This window comes from Aythya ferina, assembly GCF_964211825.1.
Source record: "Aythya ferina genome assembly, chromosome: 11".
Classification (NCBI taxonomy): Eukaryota; Metazoa; Chordata; class Aves; order Anseriformes; family Anatidae; genus Aythya; species Aythya ferina.
In genome coordinates, this window is record NC_140307.1 from 19,942,095 (window position 1) to 19,962,304 (window position 20,210).

The following is a 20,210-nucleotide window of genomic DNA, read 5'->3' on the forward strand; positions in this document are numbered from 1 at the left end:
CAGAGAAGACCTGGACAACAGCAGAACTTCCAGTAGTGCTGAAATGATACAAGGCGAGCCAGGAGCAGAGCCAGCTCACACCATCCTTGTCATCATTCACTGAGCTGTGCTATGCCTGGCAGGAAAAGAGATATGCAAAGCCTCAGACATAATCCTAAACTGATTAAATCATAATATATTTACTTACTCCAGTGCTGATGTGGTACAAATGAAGAACACGGATTCAGTGTATATGGCCCAGCACGTAAATACTTTCCTGCCTGGGAACTGACACGGGATATAGACAGGAAGGATACTGTCTGTAGACTACGTAAAAATTAAAAGCAACACCTGGACCCTCTCTCCTAGATAAACTTTATGAGAGTGGCCCAGCTCAGACTGAAACAAATTATGAGTGAAGAAATCATGTTCCTTCCAGTGGTAGGAAAGGACAGAGTTTTGCGCTGGTTCTTGAGACGCAGCCCTTGTCATGCCCTCAGGCGATTCCTCTCGCCTTTCAGCTTTTTGGAGTCTCAAGGCTTGAGGCTTGTTTTCCTGGCCCTGTAGCATGCCACCAAGTGGGCCCCAGGCTGACAAAAGCATCTGTTCTGTATCTCGCTTTCCACACCCGCAAAATGGAAAAAGTGATTCCATTTGAGATGTTCCACCGCAAATTATTCAGTACAGATGAGGTATTTACTATCACTATCACTACCACAGCAAGTACAGCGCCCAAATGCATTTCTTTGAGATTTGTGGTATGTGTGGATATAGAAGGGTTCACAGAAACAAGACTGGGTGGCTGAAACATCAGCTGAGTTTAAGTTAGTGTTATTTAATGTATGCTGTACTCTGCCTTAGAAAACAGTCCAACTAAAGCCTATTACAGTCCAACCACTCGCCATGCTGCTGGCCAGCGCTTTATAGCCCAAACCACCAGGCTCTTACGGACTGGGGCTGACCACATTGCCTGTTGTTTCTGTCTGAACACCCTTTCAGGAAATGTCACCACCACTCAGTAATTTTATATGAAAACAAGAGTCAAATTTTAGCTTTAGCCTGGGTCTGAGACTTGCTGATCAGTCATTGAATCGAGAGTTTTTAAATACAGGTCACTGAATTCAATCAACAGCTGGTCTTTCAGTGAAGAGAACAAAAACACGCACAACACAGTAATCAGGACCAGATGTTTGTCTAAAAGATGTACCCCAGTTCAAGCAGGAATTAATTAAGCAAAGGCTTACAAGCTGTGTTTTAAAGCTATCAGATGAAAAGATCACAACTGCCCCTCTGCTTTTATATTAAAAAATACGATTTAAAGCAACTGACCACATTTAGGCTGCAAACAGTTCAGTGAAATGAGAGTTGCTTTTGGATGCCCCAGTTAAACATTTACATCAATGTGAGCTGCTGGTAGTAAGCTTGGTTTAGGCAGTGCTGGAAAAACGCCAAACCTCTGCACCGCACGCACTATGCCATGGCTCCAGACCAAACTGGCCAAAGAGGAGGCAGAGCCAGGCAATACTTTGTTTCGGGACCCACAGGACTGCTGGCTCTTGAAGGTGCCCCCCAGAGTGGAGCAAAAATTGTTCTAGAGCAGTTCTCCCCATGGGTGTTGTATCCTTACAGTGCTAACTCCACCACTGCTCTTCTTCCAACCAGCCAATTTCAAGGAGGCCTAGGCAGGCACAATGCTATGCAAAGAATCCTATCAGGGATAAGACGATTTTGCATTTTTTTGTCTGTATGTCTCATTCATACAGCTAACCTGTATCTTTTCTTAGCCAAAGACTGATCATGTTACTTATTTCTCAATTGCAAACTCTATGCATGAGCTAAAAGGAAGAAAGACAGAAGAACGCACAGCCAAAGAAGAGAAGAATTCAATCCAGCCAAGCCCTACGCTCCCTGCGGATGTCTTACACTGTTAGATTTCTAACAGAAAGTAATAGGAAGTGAATTTGTCAGCTGATAAAAGGCAAATACAAAAGGAAAAGTTAGCATGGGAGGGGTCCTTCCCATTGGCTTCAACCAAGAGGAGAGTTTCAACAAATACATTGTAAGATGTGACAGGAAAATAGAGTAAAAAAACTTACAGAGGTTTATCAAAAAGCAAACACCTCAAAGTTAACTTTTGTTCTTTGTTGATATTGTACGTTTCCCTTTACCAGTATTTGTATAATAATAATTTGAGTAACTCATTCAACCCCTGATTCTACAGACCAAGATTAAATCCCCCAGGATGGTTTAATCCATGTTAACAACTGAAGCCACATTTCCCTGTCTCATGTCTGACTTTGACCACGTTCACTGTGAAGCTTCCACCCAAACCCAAACCAACAGATCCATCCAGCCTGAAGCACCAGGTTACAGAGCAGCAGATTCCAAAGCACTTCCTTGACGGTTCCCTGCCAGTCCTGGTACTGAGGAGGGCCAGGCAAAGCCATGGACACGAGCCCTATTTTATCTGAAGGCTGCAGCGTAAGGAGAGAGGGCGAAGAAAGACTAAATGGATCTGTTTCATAGATAACCACACCTTCGGAGCTGCTGTGTGTTCTGCACTGCACTGGGGATACAGGTGCCTTCCCGGCTAGCAGTGGCGAGCTGCCCAAGACAACGTGCAGAGCCTGCGACATGCTTCCTGCCGCACGCCCACACAGGTGCCCGAGGTGTTTGTGTTTGGCAGGGTATGGAGTGAAGCTGCAGGCATTACATTTCTTAGCTGTATTTTTTTTTTTTAATAGGAAAATTCAGCTCCAGTGCAGCATCTGCTTCGTAACAAGAGAATGTCTCGTTTTCCTGCCAACACTTCATGAAACTTAAAGACATTTTAATCACGGGAATAGCTTTTCTGTTGCTCATGACTCATCATGTAATGCTCAGAACCAAGTGCCTCACTTCAGCTAAAACATAGTGTCCTGCAAAGGCAATCTGTTAAATTAGATTAGGGACGTACTTGATTACAGGAGGTACATTCAAATCATATTATATATCATACACGAACTCAACCACTGGTTAACTGGTATAGCATCAAAGCCCAAACATAAATTAGAATGTCAAAACTAATTAAAAGAAGAGAAGAAAAGCATCGGAATGGTCTCTTCCTATATGCTGTGTGAAGATGAACGTGTTCTCCACGAGGTTCTCACCTCACGCTAACACCAAAACTGCACCGCAGGACGATACGGCTGGAGCTGTCCTCAGAGAGGCACCAGGCTGTGAGGAAGTGCCAGAGCAGTGGCTTGTCCTTCTTGAACGGAGAGGAGCACCAAGTGCTCCTGCCCTTTTGGCCTGTGGGTGAAACCCAGAGAGACCTCTCTGAACCCTCAGGAAGATGGAGGAGAAGATACTGAGGAGTTGTTGTCATCATCCTCGTCGTCATCGTCCTCATCCTCCAGCCGTGCCCTGCAGCCCGGCCGCAGCCTGGCAGGCTTTGGGCTTCTGGAGCCTCTGCTCCAGAACGGGCTCCCTGAAGCGAGGTGCGGCCATGCGGGGCTGGTGCCGGCGGTCTTCTGTGGCAGGACCCATGTGGCTGGTCACGGAGGGGACGTGCGAGGGGCAGGCTGGGCTGATGAGGGCCTGGTGCCTACCTGTGCTACCAGAGCCACCCGCTACAGCTGCCGGGGCCTCGCATCCACACGCAGGGAGCTCACACGCAGGGAGCTCCCCTGGTCGCGCATGGCGGTGTGAGGGGCAGGGCACCCAGCGGGGCACCCAGCGGGGCACATCCACGGCTATGGAACCTCACGACGGGGGCAGGGGCTGGGGGACACCTGAGCTCGGGAGGAGGCTCGGGCGGGACCCCCTCCTCAGCCCGGGGGCAGAACGACGCGGCCGGGGCGGGTGCGTGGGCCGGGAGGGACCCACCGGGGAGGGAGCCGGGGCCGGCGGGGCCGGCGGGGCCGGTGTCCGCGGCCCCCCGGAAGGGCCGGACTACGAGTCCCGGCGTGCCCGGCAGGGCCGGGGCCGCGCTGCGCAGCCGCCGCGCCGGGCACCCACCTGCCGCCGGCGCCGGGCGCGGAGGGGCGCGGAGGCGGCGACGGTCGGGGTAAGGCGGCGGCGGCGGCGGGGCTCGGCGCGGAGCGGGGCGGCGGCGGCACCGGCACCGCGCTTGGGGGCTGGCACCGGGGGCGGCGGCACCGGGGGCGGCGGCACCGGAGCATCCCCGGCGAGCGATGCGATGAAATAGGGCAAGAAGGCGAGCTTCTGCTCGCCTGCCCGGGTCTTTTGTGTGTCAGAGCCGGTGTGGGCGCATCCCGTACGGCCCCGCCTGGTCAGCCCCGGTGCGGGACCGCCGGGAGCCCCTCTGCTCATCCACGGGGCTTGGCTCGGGTGGAAGCCTGGAGGGAATTCCTCTCGCCAGGGGAAAAAAAAAAAAAAAAAAAAAAAAGCAGTCGTTGAGCAATGGGAAATGTGGAGAGAAATCTGAGGAGCGCAGCAATGGAACGTAAATGGAAACTGGTTGGATGCGTGTGACTGCCCTGTGAGTAGGAATAATAAACCTATGAGAAAACACTGCAACAGCATTAGGGATGGAACAAATTCAGAAAGGTGACGATATCAAATACCACTTAAAAATAACTGGAAGCAAGGTATTTGGCTACCATGAGTGATGCACTGCGTACATCTCTGCTTCTGAAAACGTTTGGCAGAGGGAGTCACCGGGTCGCGTGCTTGAAATACGAAGGTGCAGCCTTGTCAGCTCCCCGTCACACACAAGCTTCTCTTTGGTTGAGTATTCCCAGAAATTGCCCTTGAACTCCCTCTGTTCTGCCCTGCAGGTAGGAACGTGTAATAGGAAAGAAACACCTGGGACCAACTGGCCTTAATATCGCCTCTGCTAAGTCCTTGCGAGGGATATACCCTTATTAGAAAAATTAACTCAAATTCAGGGATGTGTAGAGCTTGTATGCATGTATTGCTATTCTGAAGACCTTATCATCTTTTCAGTATTATTCTGCGCCCATGTGCTAGCTAACAGACTGCCTTTGCTGTGGTGCTGTGTGCAATGCAGCTCTTAACTGAACTGCCCCAAAATATATAGGTATTTAAATGTTTGCCATTAGGTGGAAAAGGAGTAAGGTTATGTGAGGCATTTAGTGACTCTGCTGACATAAGTCCCACATGTATCTTTCCTCCCATTCATTTAGCCTGGCTGGATTTGTCCAAACTTAGCCAACAGCTTCTCTCATCTTGACAATCTAAATAATTTTGTTCAAAATGTTGCACTTTGCTCTTTTGTTGCGTAACTGTTCTTCCCTTCCCAAACTATTATTTTTTATTTCCACTGTTTTACAACTTCTAGCAAGCAATGTTTGTGCATTCTGGCTGTTATTGATCAGCTCTAGTTTTTTGAAGCTTTTGTAGTTTTTTTCCTGATTGAATCTCATAGTTTGATGTTTTCCTGTGGCTGGGTACCCTTTTGACTGAGGCTGTGGTAGCTCTGCAGGGTTTAGCATTAAGAGGCATCAGGCGGCATCCTTTAGCCACATGTACTTGCACGTGTCAGGTTCATAGTGGGGTGAATGCATACTTTCTATCTATTGAATGTAACATGCAGGTGTAGCAGTGGTTTCTGTTTAACAGTGGGATTTGATGATTTGATTATTTGATGGTACAAAAATATGTATACTTACTTTTAAAATTCTTCTTTGTTAAGATTATTTCAAGGAACAGGTGGGTCTGAAGGTCCAGCTGCTGTCCTAAAATAAGAGCATCTGAAAAGGGAACTGATAGAAAAGTAGCACCCTATTTGCTATCTGTTGTCAGCACAGGTGGAACAATGCTTCTCTTAGTATTAGCCAGCATCCTTTCTTCCTGCTGATGTTCCCAACATGTGAAAACAAACAGTAATGTTGTCTTTTCCAGGACTGGTCTGATCTGTTTTATTCTAAAAATAGAAAGCATATTTTCAGGTATGTTTCCTTCTATTTGTTTCAGCTATCAGAACATGCGCACCATAGATGGTTTCCATTATTGGTTTACAGCTACAAGGAAAAAAAAAATAGTTATGAGTCCTCCGCACACAGTAAGAACTAAAAACAGCTTAGGAAGGATGCAAGAAGAGTTTTTTTAGAAATGATCTAACAGTGATCATTATCAATGATTTGTCCTGTGATCAGCAGTGTGCGCTCTTAACCCAGCCTTTGGATCTCTCTGAGACTCTTTCACCTGGCGTGTATCATTCATTTAAAGATCCACTTACAGGAACGAGACTGTCCATGGAAGAAGGGACAGGTAGAGAAAGGAAATGGTGCCCAATGTATGATATCTGGAAGACTGTTCAATTCTTTGTCATTCCACAGACTTTCCATTTGACCTCAAACAAGGCATTTCTTTTCTCTGACAGGACAGTGAAATTGAGAGGTTTTTGTGTGGTTGATGGTGTTTAAGGTGTCACAAGAGCTGGTTCCAGAAAAACGTGTGCAGTCAGTGAGGATACCAGAAGCTGGCCTTTGGCATCCCCTTGATGCCTTTTCACATGTTGGGGATAATTCCGGACCCAGCGTGTGCTTGGCTTTGCATTCATGGTAGATGTGCTGACAACGAGAATGACAATTCACACAGCACAAACTGGGGAGACCTAACTGGATGCAGACACTTCTGTCTAAACATCCCAGTGGTTACTGTAATGTGCATGATCCAGGAACTGACTCATCCGTGTTCGTCTGGGGACCGCAGAGCCATGGGCTGCTGTGTCACAGGGCTGGGAACATCTGTGCTCCGAGGAGGTACAGACACTTATTCTAAGGTAAATCAGCACCTTCTATGGCAGGATCAGACCTGCAGAGTCTGGAAGGTATTGAAAGAAGTAAAAATTGCATCCGTGCCCCACAGGAGAAAATGAGGCTGCTTCCTTGCAGTTGCTGTCACACAGGCCCTTACACTGTCACGTAGAACAGACCAGCATCACTGCTGGCAGTAATACAATGATATTAAATCTGATCCCTGTGACCAGCACTCAGCAGTCACTTGGACAGCTCAGCAGCAAGGTGTTTCTGGTCGCATCAGAGCTGAAGCTCACAGATGACAAATTTTGGGTGGAGCTGCCACTTCATAGTCCATTTAATTTGTATAAAAAGATTTTGCTCTCCAGGATTTTCAGGCTAGTGCTTTACACCACCCTTAGTTTCAGACAAGTAACTATTTTATGTTTTTAATTTTAGAAAAACTAATATTGTTATGGTTTTATATATATATAAAAAAAGTTGTGTAAAAACAATGAGGGGTAGTTAAAATGAAACACAGATATCCAGTGAAAGCTTACCAGACTGCGTTTTAGGAAGTAATTCCACTAAGGAATTGAATTTATTTTTTCCTGGGGCTCCATTCTAGTCAAACAGCTGCTGGATATAATGCCTGGTGAAGGGAAGTTGAGGTCTCAGTTCTGCCTTTTGTTTGAATGCTGATGGGGGTAGCCATCAGTCAGCCCAGGCAGTGATGCAGCCTCAGTGCACCACCGTGCGTGGATTTCCTGAACGACCTCTCAAGTTCTAAAGATGCAAGAAGCCTCCGTTCCAGCTCTGCAGCTACCAGTCGCAATGAGCAGAAATAGAAGATGATGGCTTTGTTATTTCATCACCAAAGCTTCACCCCTGTCAGACCACAGCGGAGAAGCTCTGAGGAGGAGACAGGACGACACACGGACAGGTCCCTTCTGTACTGTCCCATATCTCACACTAACACAGCACTGGAGTGCCTGAGCACCACGCTCAAGTTCTGTCAGCAATCTCACCGGTATCTGGAGAGCTTACGGTTGTCCTGTCCTCCTGTAGGCAGGAACTGAGTGATTTGAAGGTTGCTGTATTTTAGTAAGACTTGCTTGTGGTCCATGGACTATCATATGGTCAGTGCCTAATTAGTCATTATAATTTTTTATATGGAAACAATTCTAGTGGTTATGATCTAAATATAATGTCATCTAGAGACAGGTTATAAACTCATCAGCCATTGTAAAGAAAACTAGTTTCTTCCCAGGACTTTGGTGTTTTGAACGGTTATGAATAGTATCACTAATGTTATTTTAGAAACAATTAGAAATTACTTATATAATAACTTTATTCTGCATTGAAGTAGGAGAAGCGTTCGTGTTTCATCTTTCTTTTATTGCCAGTGAAAAACCTCTCACATTATCTGAATCAAAGGGACTGCATCCCTTTATATCTTCTGTAAATAACCATACTGTCACATGGATAATTTTGCAATTTACATGATGGTTATTTTCTTATAAAGGGCATGATCAAACTCCAATTAAAGCAAACTGTCTCATGTTATATTTGAAGAGGAGTTGTCAGTCCCTCAGTAAAGAAGCTAAGTGCAATGTAAACTACAGAGAGGCATAAGCATAATCAAGGTTCAGAACGGCTCATCCAATTATGAAATGGAGTTTTTGATCACTGAATGATCATCCTAAAGGTTCAGGCCTAGTCTAATATTAGGACAACATAATTGTTAATTATTTACCAGGCTCTTTATGGGACTAAACCGGTTGCTAGGAACAGAATGTGAACTAGCCCTAGATTAGCCCTGGGGAGAAAAAGCATTTACATAAAGTGACATTTTCTGCCAAACAGGTTTTAAACACACAAATAAAAATGTAATGAGACAGTTTGCCAAAGATAAAACCAGGAACCACACATCATTTTTTAGAAGAAATGCATCCTTGCTAGCACACTACTAGCATTTGGTGGTAATTTTAGTATCAAATGGGTATCTAATCACCTCGCATGTTTATCTAATAGTAAATCAGGATAAAAGGAAAATAATGCTTTATGGACCAGGATTTGCAAACCTAGAAACTGTATTGGTAGATAGTGATTCTAACTTAGGGAAGCAAGCAAATAAACCAACAAAACTCTTTTGTAGTCTTGGGTTAGACATGGAAAAAGAAACGTTGGGTGGATTGTAGAAGACCAAATCCTTTTCTGTGGTTCTCTTCTCCATTTTCTACCTCCATGAGTTTATTTCATCTCTCTAGTACCTCTTATTTACATCAGGACCTGTAGCTAATACCATTTTCACCATACACACAAAAAATTCAGTCTCATAATGCTTCACTGTGTATCACTGCCATACTTCTGTGCTATGCTGGACCTAATGCACCCTTTCTAGCTCTTCGGAGATTTTGGAATTGCCTAGTTCTAAATAAGAATGAAATGTTGTACCACAAACCACAATCTCCAAGTATGCATCTCTCTTTGTTGCTTTTCACATTTACGTAAAAAATAAAAAAAGAAACATTAGTTATATGTCAAATAACAGAGCATTTCTCAAAATACATATATTTTTAAGTTTCAGCTTTCAACAGCCTCGCCTTATTTTTCATAGCAGTTCCTGGACAGCAGAGAGATCATCTGCCTGGCACTGGATTAAGGCATGTTGTTGGGAGCACTCCATTGCCTGGCTGGTGCAGAACAATCGCATGAGTTCCACCGAACATCTGCTTGTGTTGCATAAACACTGCTCTTAATCATAATGGCCCTAATCCTATTCATTTGCTCCAGTATCAATTTAACCTAGGATTTATTCTACCTGTTTCTTACTTTTGTGCTTATCCACTTGAGACAAAAGAAAGTGAAGGATTTTTCCATATTTACAGATCAGTTTTGGAGATATTTTTCAAAACACAAGTAGCCGTCACTGTGGATATGGAGATAGTTCAAAATAGATCATGCATCAGAACTTCCTTTCTAAGTAACAGTTGCCATGATTTGCAGAATTAAGAAGAAAAATTTCTTAAATTTGATTTAAAAAATATTTTTTTCTATAACAATGAAAATAACTCTTGGATCATTTCCCATCTAGCGCATCTTTTTCTGCTTAATAAGTGCACATTGCCATGTAACTTTATTCTTAGCTTGTACACACTATCAGAAACTAGGAATTCACATCATCTGTATCACAGCATTCTCATCACTATGGGACCTCTGAGATGCTATGTTTTTCTGGGTATACAGCCTGTCTTCTAAAAAGCACGAGCCTTTCTAGCTTCTGGTCCACAGAACATCACGTAGTTGAGGTCATCCTAACTCTTCTCAAGGCATCCAAGCAAATGAGCGTGGGAACACTCCATTAATGTCCATCTGACATTAACTTAGCAGAGGACTGATTCCATCTCAAAAAAGAAATAGCAGTATCAGCGGTAGGAAATTATGGCAGTATTATGGTATCAGCAGAAACTACAGCCTAGCTACTCAAGAAAACCCTTCCAGTAGCATGGGAGGATTATAACAAAAACTACTTATAGAGCATAACAAAGCAAAGAGGAGTTATATCACAGCAGGTGTTGACTACATGCAGCAATAATGATCATATGCAGGCTGAGTAATGACACCTTTTTTGTCTTTGAAAACATATTTTGAATTCTCACAATGGTAGCCAAGGGTAAAAAAAACCTGCCCCAAATTAAACAGAAATATGTATTTCTTTCCTTACAAGGAATCAAAGGCAGAAATACACCAATGGAGTCTTTGAAGCTCACTGTGAAGCATCTGTGCTCCACAGAGATTTAAAAGTAGCACACAATTAGCAGAAGTGCTACTACTTAATTTTGTGCTATCCCGAGTCAGCATCAACTTCACCTGTTGGGCATCGAGCAGCATGCTTTGCAGTGTGACAGCGGGTACTTGAGCCCATGGTATACTGCTGTTCAGTACTGAAACTAAATGGAAAAAGCAAACAGAATCTGTGCTCCTCTATTTCATGCTCTCTGTATTCACTCTTCCACAGTCTTACCTATGGCCCTCATTCTGCTTCCCTCAGTGTCCCTAGTGCAGGGCCACATTCACCAGCACATTGCCTCTGCAACTAGGTTGAACATCTCTTTGTGGGACGCCTGATCTGCTTTTGCAGACACAAAATAACAGTGGCTAGGAGTTGTTGGTTGCTTACAATTGCTTCTTTCAGTTTGGAGTATGTTTGTGTCATGCAGTAACCATAACAAAAGAAGCCCAGTGGATATAATCTGTAAAAACTAAACAGTGTGTGCACACTCACAAAAGTCAAAGCACACTAAGGAGCAGCACAGACAGCATATGGCCCTGTTTACATACAAAAAATTAACAGTAGGGAATCCAATTAGGAAGGCAGAGATAGCATCAGAGATAGCATTAGAGTGCAATTTCCAGGGTATGTCAACTCAAGACTGCAGCATTTCCTTTCCAGACTGATTGATGCTGACTTGTTACATTTATCTTATTCCCTTGGTTTCTGATAAAGTGGTGGTGGTGAAAGGTCGACAGGAAGCGTGAAGGCTGCGCAGAGATGGCTGGCATTTCAGCAGCGCTGCCAGCGGCCTGTAGCGCAAGGGGCAAGCTCCAGAAAAGCTTTGCTACCTGCAGGGATTGGGGACAAAGAAACTCCCTAAGTGGTGTCTTTTGCTTTTATTCAGTCACTGAAGAATTAGGTTCAGTTGTGAAAGGGAAAATATCACAGGAATTTCTGTCACAAACATACGCTTGGAAGAAAAGCATGAATTGGAACTCTTCCGTGCAGCACTGATGTTAAGAAGGGTTTTCCAGCACAGTGCTTCGTACCGAGAGAGGAGGCAGGCTGCTACACCTCGTGTCAGGGCTTATACTACTCTTTGGGCAACCTTGCTGCGCGTGGTCACATATCTTCTCTCCCTAATGATTAAAAGGAAGCAGTTATGGTATTGAGAACTATCACACACTGAAAAGCATCTCCTGACATGCTTCCCTTTGTGGCTAAGCACTTAAAGAGTTCACAAAGTAAGAAACGAATCCTACTCTGCAGTAAATAGCCATTAGCATCAAGATTCAGTTTTGCAAACCTTTTCACAGAAGCCATTCCATACAAGGTCTAGTTGATGCCAGAAAAAACCTTTCATAGCTGCTTTCCTCGATTTGCCTGAGCAATGCCCTAGAGCCTGGGGAGAGCTGCTGGTAATGGGCATCCTCGGTGTGCTCCTGCCCTCCCATGTAATGAACCCAACCTCGGGATTACATTTCTGTCTTTACCAGGGATGCAATTAAACTGCAATAAAATAAACATTTAAACCATTAAGCAGAGTTTTAAGGAGCTCTAATCCCCTCAAAGAAACTTTTCAGCCCTGTTAATGACTGCTAGCTGAAATGCTGTGTGTTTAATGAGTTTATCCACAGAAACTTTGAGAAGGCGCCTAATGCTTTAGTACACAAGTGCTGTACTGCATCTGAATTTTTTACAGTTTAAAAAAATATACTGCTCACTTTTAATTAAAATACTTTCATTTTTTAACAAGTAGTTTTGATAACAAGTTGGATTCATTGAACGCATGTAGAACTTGTGTTCTCATTTAGCACCAAGTACGTAGAAATATCTCTTTTCACTGTTTTTTTTTCCCCCAAAATATAGCTCACTCATCACATATCATAGAATTTTGATAATATAAGATTTTTTCTCAACTACTGTAACAGTGAAAAACATCATAGCTGACTGACTTCCAGAAGGAAACTCACAATTTAAAGAACTGTTGAATTCTACCATGACGTTTGGGATGGCCTGACAATAGTGGCATGCTGTGAAAACAGAGATAATACGTAGAGCAGCAATAATTATCTCTGTGAAAACAGAGATAATACGTAGAGCAGCAATAAGGCAAAAGTTTCCCTCTATAGGGAAAATAATGCTTGTGCCTGGGATATCATGTTTGGGTATTTCAAGGGAAGGCTCATTATACCTTGTGGTATTCATGTAATTCCAAATTTTTCAAATCTAATTCTACGAGTTATTCTCTTCCTTTTCTATAGGCTGCTGTTATCTAGTCTTATGATAAATAAGATAATGATATACGCTACAATATTCAATATTTTAATCATGAATCTGTAAGTAAATGTATCATTTTTGTTTGGATTTTGAATAAAAGGAAAACCAAAGATCAGGCTTCCAGCTCATATGAAGAGTGACAGAACCTGCATGGATTTTGTTAGCTTATGACAACTGAAGGAAGACCTGGCCAAAGGAAATTCTGGTTGTTAGATAAGCCGTATGTAAGTGCCAGTTGGCTGGTTTCCATATCTTTGAAATTTGTGCCTGCAAAAACTAAGCTGTAAAACTGCAGAGCAAACTGTGTGTAACTGGGAGAGATCTGATGCTGGGGTGAGGAGCTGGGCAGACTTGGGAGGGCCTGGATCACATTTAAACTCTGCAGCTGATGCTGTGCCTGGTTATGCATTAATTCTCTTTCACTCCATCCACTTACAGCAGATTCTAACTCTAAAATTGATTCTGGAGAGGAAAAAAAAAAGGGAGTAAAAACAGAGTTCTTTGTCACATGACAAAAAATGTGACAATGACTAACTGTTGTGCCCACATGAATGACAAGTGATCCTTTGAGCTCTAAGTAGCATATCCCCGCTGCAAGACCTATTTTGATGAGAAGCACCGCCACTCGTAGCCACAGTTTCTGAAACAGCACTGCAAACCACCATAGTCTAAAGCTGCTTAGGTAGCCAAAATTTACCAGAAAGCCTGCCAAGATGATGTGACTTTTGATGTAGGCTTTTAGCCTACAGCAAAGCTGTAGTAAGATTGTATACCTCAGGCATAACATTTGGCAGAGCTGGACTGTTTTCTGTGACTCTGCCTCTTTCCTCTGATGCTTTTCATGCCATTAGCCAAAAGAACAAGTAGATACTGCTGTTTCTAAGCAAATTAAATAAAACATTTATCTCTGTGGAAAAGGATAAGCTTCCGTTTTTTTCTTATGTAGGTCTCAAAGCTTCTGTTTGCCACTGCACATGTGAAGCTCCCGAGCAAACCGTGCCATCCCTTCCCACCCCTCGGATACTGCTGCACAGCCCAGCGCATCCCCACGCTCCCTCAGCAGAGCCAGAACATCTTGCTGCTTTGTTTTCGTTAATAAAGTGTAAATGTGGCTCTCAGCATGCAGGCTCTTCAGGACTGTGTCTGCTAACTGGAGATATTCATAATGCTTTATTGTTAACAGTGAGTGAAACCGCAAGAAGCTCCATCCTCCTGCATGGTTGAAATCCTGAAAAGCGTCAGCTGAGCAGTGCAGCAGGAGACATGTCTCTGCCTTTCCGAAAAGAGCTGGAGAAATACAAGAATATCAATGAAGACGAAATACTCAGCAAACTCTCGGAGGATGAACTGAAACAGCTAGAGCATGTTCTTGATGACCTTGATCCTGAGGTTAGTAGTGGGGGTCAGAAGGCTTCCAGTGCAGAAGCTGTTCATTATAAATGCCACACACTGCAGCATTTTGATTCGTACTGTTATAGGAGCGGCAGCGTTCTCTAAAGGGTGAGCAGCTCAGCTAGGGACATTTTGGTTTCATTTCTGCTGTGATGTGCTACTTGCTTTTGTACGAGTCACCATGCTTTCTCTATCCCTTGTCTGTTTAGACACAAGCCTGTCTGCAGTCTAAATCTTTAATCATGTTTGTATACTGCAGCATGCTGAGAAGCTTTTTATGGCTGCTATTCCTGAGCACAGAGCAACAAACAAACATAATGTGTGCTTGTGCTTGTGAAGATCAAATCTTTTGAACTTCAGAAATCTGTTGCCTATGTCATTCATCACAGATATATTTAGCTGAAGAGAATATATTTAGGCATGATTAAGGAAAATAAGATTCAGCTACACAACTTATTTTCTAGAGAACAAGGATAATTTGGGTATTTGAGCTTGAAGATCTCTGTCCACAGAACCACTCGGTCCCACAATAACAAGGTTACAGTCACAGATCTTGTTGGAAATTTGACTGTGCCTACCCCAAAAACTTCCAAACTGGTGTAGGAGTTCGAAAATTGGCAAGTAAACTAGCAGATAAAACCCGCTTACTCTGGTGACAAAAAAATCTAGAAGAAAACAACGGATTTATAGCCTGTAGATTTATAGCACATATTTACCTGGAAATTTAAGGGCGGGCCTTATTGTTCTGCCTTTCCATGCTGCCCACGTCCCTCACTACTACCACTTCTACAGTGCATTTTCTGGTGCTTTCAAGTATGTGGCATCTCAAAAAGTGCCACATTGATTTGTGGCCAGGCTGCATACATGCTGTAATTTGTAGTGCTCCAGGCATGTTTGTGCATGCACAGATGAAATGCTTCATGTCCTGAGCTCACTGCGTACGCTCTGAATTTGCTGTGTATTTGCCATGATCAGACTTAATATGTGTGGTCCGGCCTGCGTATGCACTGCAAAGTCCATGTACCTGCATCCCTTCCTGGGGTTTCCTGGACAGAAATGTGCAAGCGGTATGCATCTCCCTGTGCTGTGGGAGGCGGATGCAAGCACATAGTCACACAGATACGTGTTTAAGTGGGACTTCATCTGCTTGCTTCCTGCATACTCTACATAGCTGACATCCACATCATTCACCAATTACTTTCTGTGCGTTCCACTCATTTTTGAAGTCCAAGGGACATCTGCATTAGTATGAAAGGAATTTTTGAAAAAAACAAGAGAGAGAGAAATGGTAGGAAAAACAAGAAAATGAGGAGAAGAAAATGTAGAGAAAGCTGAGTCTATTTACCTGGTCTGTAAACTCTATGGTTATAGTACGTGTAACAGAAAGGTCTATGGTCTTGCTCTGTTCTTTGGTGTTATGACTGTAGGTATGGTTTGTGAAAATATTAAGAGGTGTTACTAACGAGAAGCCTGGAAGAGCCCCTGGTTTCGATGGGTACATTTAGGTACCATGTGTTATTGCTGTTGCCAAGGAGCGTTATGTGAAGTAACATGCAAAGAACAGTTCCACTTGAAAAAAAAAAAAAAACAAAACACTAAAATTTAATTCGGAAGACTTTATGAAATTGCCTCATCTCCTTTCCATCCCTCCTTCTCTTCCACACACCTTCACAGAATGCCTTGCTTCCAGCCGGATTTCGGCAGAAGGACCAGACCACTAAATCCGCCACAGGCCCCTTCGACAGAGAACGCCTGCTTTCGTACTTGGAGAAGCAAGCGCTTGAGCACAAGGACAGGGAAGACTTTGTGCCTTTTACAGGGGAGAAGAAAGGTAGGGCCAATCTTTGTGTCGGGGTTGCGTTATGACCAACCTGAACGCTCAGGGCCCTTCTGCCCAGCCCTCCCACCCAGCCAGCCAGGCAGGAGGCCATGGTGGTGCTGGGCAAGGCTCGTGAGCCACGTGTGGTACTGGTGTTGGAGGAGATGAAATGGTGCTTTTGTCAGTAGCGTGGTGGCCTGCCCTGCTGCTCTGTGTTTCCAGCCACAGGTTTAGGTCAGGCTGCTGTGGATTTGGGAGCTCACAGCTGCCTGGGTTCAGGCAGCGGCCTGCAGAGCAGCAGGGGGCTGCAGCTGCAGGGAAGGGCAGCACGGGTGGCCTCGCGCCTTTGTGGGGACTGCTCCCACGAAAAGGGTGCTGTGATGGGGGAGCTGGTTAGCAGGAAGAGTACCTTCTACGAGTACCTTCTAAGAGTGCCATTCTAAGTAAGTATTGCCTGCAATTACTGTAAGCAATAGCTCAGGGAATGCATTCACAAAAAAAAAAAAAAAAAAAAAAGTGTTTTTCCACTTGTTTACTAGCACATCTGGTAATACTATTCATGCAGACAGATCCTCTGTTTCCCATTGCCCTACAGCTACAGGAGGAAAGAGAAAAACAGGAAAACTTTATTCTAATCACCCAAATGTTGGTAGGATAACCTTAGGGCAAGAACAATCATTCTTTTAAGCAAGCAGTGTTCCTATAGCACCATTTCCTCATCTATGTACAGTGGATAAAAATGCTTGCCTCAGGCCACTCCTTCATTCCAGAAGAACCTGATGCCTGCGTCCATTTCTGGCCATCTGATTATCTGCCCTGTTTCAATGGGACCTGCTGAAAGAAAAGCAGGTATTTCAAGACAGTCAAGTGCAACATTTTTTACTTTCTGTGTCATTATTGAAGTTATAAAATGTCATTTGCAGGGCAAGAGTTGTTGTTACTATCCTTACCTTGTGCATTCATTCTTTGGAATAATGGGTTTAGACGAAGGAGACAGTTTCCAGCTAGATCTGTTGGCTGCTTTATTTTATCCTGCAGCATATTTATTTACCTCCATTTTTCTCCACTGTAACTTGAGCTCAATCCTATTCATAGGGTTGATTCTGAGCCCTGCAGAAATACAGGAACATTGCCGTGTTCCTGCAGGTAGCAGAAGGGATTGAGCACATGCTGTACAGAAAGGAGAATGGTTTATTGTGGTGTGGATTTATTACGAATTGTTTCCCTTTCCCAGTCTCCTATGCACCATTGTGTTAGAGCAGCGCAAGTTACTGCTTGCAGACCTCTGTATATTTGTTCTGACACCTTCGGTCAGGTCTCACCTTACTGATATTTACTGACTTTGCCATTTTGCACTGTAGTCATGTCTGCAATCTCCAAACATAAAGACACAAAACAACAGTGGTGTGTGGAATTGTGTACACCCACGCGGCTGGCACTACAGCTGTATAAAGCTAATCCTGGTGTCGTCCATGATAGAGCTATTCTGCAGGCTGGCCTGTTTATTCTACTTGAGTTTTCTTCTGATGAGGCTAAACCAGCATTTTTCCTATGTTTCCTATGCTTCCAGATGTCCAATATATGACACTATATGCTAGTTTTTAAGAATTAATAGTAGTTTTCCAAATCTGAGTAATTATCCCAAGATAAATAGTTTATATTTTGAAAATATGTAAGAATATGTAAATATAAGAAACTACAGAAGAGTATCTCTTGGGGAAAAGCTTATTCTTCACCTTATGCATGTTGTTGGGCTCTAAAGTTCATTCACAGTTTGGCAAATATTTATATAATTATGTTACATTTACGTTTGTTAAATGATTTCTTATGTTATAGCAACACTATAATATAGCCATACCATAAATAGCCACAAATTCATTTTATGGTAATCATGATAGTTGAAAATTAAGTCCTGGGACAGCTCCGAAGTGCAACCAGTTGTGTATAATTAGATGTGGGAAGTGCCAATGCCAATGTGCCACTTGGCATTATTTACCACCTGAGAATATTTGCTTGTTGGTCGGATTAGGAGATGTCAGGTCTTGTTCAAGCTTTTGTCACTGTTTCATACTTTGATGTTTGTCTTCCAGTGTGAAAGTATTTATTTTTCCAAATTTAGGAAGCAGGAAGTTTCTACCAAATGTTAAGTGACATTTCTACCAGTTCCTATGTTTATCATGCAAATCTAATACTGACTTGAAAATTCCATGATGAGCTGAAGGTGGCATTTAAAGTTTCCTCCTTCCAGAACAGTCTATAGTACATCATTATTTTTTTTAGTGTCCCTGTTTCTCTTTTTCTGTTGTTAATGTTTTATTGGAGAATTCCAGACCAAAAAGCAATACCAAGCAGCTGCTGAAGGACAAAAATCAGTTGTCTTTGTGGGTCTCTATATGCTCAACACAACCATAAGGTTTTGATTGTGCTAGAAAACAAGCCAAAACAAATTCCAGAGTTAAGGGGGATATTCAGCGTGGTTGGAGCACAGGAAGCATTAAATATGAGCTCAAGGTGGGGGGCTGGTTGCACAGGGAATTGCCTTGGTTTTGATTGTAATCGTGGTTTTGAGAGATTGGAAATGCTTGGCAAAAACAACCAAACGTATGGCATGCATTAGAGTTTTGGTCCTCTGCCACATTTCAGCTTGTTAACTTACTACATTAATTGCCGTACAAAAAGAAGGTTTAAAGCCTGTATGGGATGGCTCTCAAATTTCACTGAAAACCCAAGTTTTGTGCTAAACCTGGGCCAGAACATTCACAGCCTGGCAGGAGCACACCCAAAGCGGCCACTGAGCAATTCTTCCAGAGCACTGAGCCCTGCACCTCTGTGACACAAGTCAGGGGCGGGTACTCGGTTTGAATGTCTCTGTTGGGAGTGCTCGCTCCCATGAGCGGTATGCAAAGGATCGCGTGGCTTTCAGGAATCCTTGTGCCGTTAATCAGCTGTTAATCAACCATTCCCACAAACGGGGTTCATTATTAATGAGCAATGGAGGGATAGGGAGTTAGGGCTGATAATTGTAGCCATAGTGATTGGCAGCCTGTAAGTGTTTATTTTATGTACTTTTGGACTAGTTCCTACTTGAGATAGATGCTCCAGAAATCCTGACATAGAAGCCAACGAGGTTGTTCAGACTGACCCACTGCAGCTAAGACACAAGGCTGGGACAGCCGCCCATCACACTTAGATCACTATGAAACCTTTTCAGAGTGGTCCAGGAATAAAAGATGGAAAGAAGAAGGGCTACTGCTGGCTAATTTCTCAGGCAAAAAATGTTAAAAAGCAATGTCAATGCTACATGGTTATAACAGAAGGAGACAAGAATGAGTCTGTGTTCACAGTGGAGAGAAGGTCTGAGAGGAGGAAATGATCATTGTATGTCCTAGGATCAAAATTAGCACTTGAGACCTGTCCCGTTTTCTCACAGCCTTCTTGTGATTGTCCTCAAGTTTTCTTATCTGTCCAATTCCAGAAAGGAAAATAACCCTCCATTCTTCACTTGTCTTCTTTGTTGAGATGGGCCAGAAGCTTTCTCTTACTGAATGTGTGTGCAGCTGCTCTCAGTTAGGATCCGAGGACTACTGTAATAGAGGCATATACTATTAGTCACACTTCTGCTTCTGCTTTGTTGCAGTGGTTCTCTTACTACATGATGCTAATGAAACATAATTGAAAAAAGTTCTACTGTGAAATATTATTAGATATGAAAAGTTGGCCATGCCCTTTTAAATTGCTGTAAGCATTGCTGTTTCAGTTCTTCACCACTGTCTGTTTTCTGCAAGGTCTTCCACTCCTTGCCAAACCATTTCATTTTGGGTCTGATCCAGTTCTCATCAAAGTTATGGAAAAGCTCCAGTGGATTGGGCTATTATTTGTGGCTAGAAAGAGAAAGGGAAAACGCTTGTATGTGATTAAATGCTAACATTTTCAGTCAACCAATAAAAGGGAAAAGGAAGAAAATGATGATTGAACCAGAGAACTTTGGGGCAAACCCAAAGAGTTGCTCTTGCAGAGATCTATCTTGTGTGTGGTGCTGTGCCCAGCACAGTATCAATACTCAGCAGTAGTGATAATGAGAGTCGTTTTCAGAAGGTCAAAGTATTAGAACAGACGCTAATGAGTTCCTGTTCCAGTTTCTGTACCAGACTGTACATAGAAATGTCAGGGTTTAGAGATATGATATCTTTTTTTTTTTTTTTGATCGACAAAGGCAGCCTTTTCACCCCCAAAGCTGAAATGGTTTGTTTAAGTT

General features: G+C 43.4%; 1 protein-coding gene across 4 annotated transcripts in view; it reads left to right on the forward strand.

Annotated features, from left to right (window-relative positions):
* The first annotated feature begins 3,966 nt into the window (after positions 1-3,966).
* The window catches only part of LOC311442622 (tropomodulin-2), a 34,338-nt gene continuing 18,094 nt past the window's right edge, over positions 3,967-20,210 (forward strand). Inside the window, exons 1-3 of one of the 4 annotated variants that reach the window (XM_084532044.1) lie at positions 3,967-4,027; positions 13,928-14,133; positions 15,811-15,967. In XM_084532044.1, the coding sequence (XP_084388170.1) occupies positions 14,008-14,133; positions 15,811-15,967 (283 nt within the window). In that variant the 5' untranslated portion in view covers positions 3,967-4,027; positions 13,928-14,007. Of the gene's footprint in view, positions 4,028-4,362; positions 4,463-12,808; positions 12,969-13,690; positions 14,134-15,810; positions 15,968-20,210 lie in introns of those variants that run through there. The other 3 variants (XM_084532046.1, XM_084532043.1, XM_084532045.1) reach the window with 3 other exon arrangements.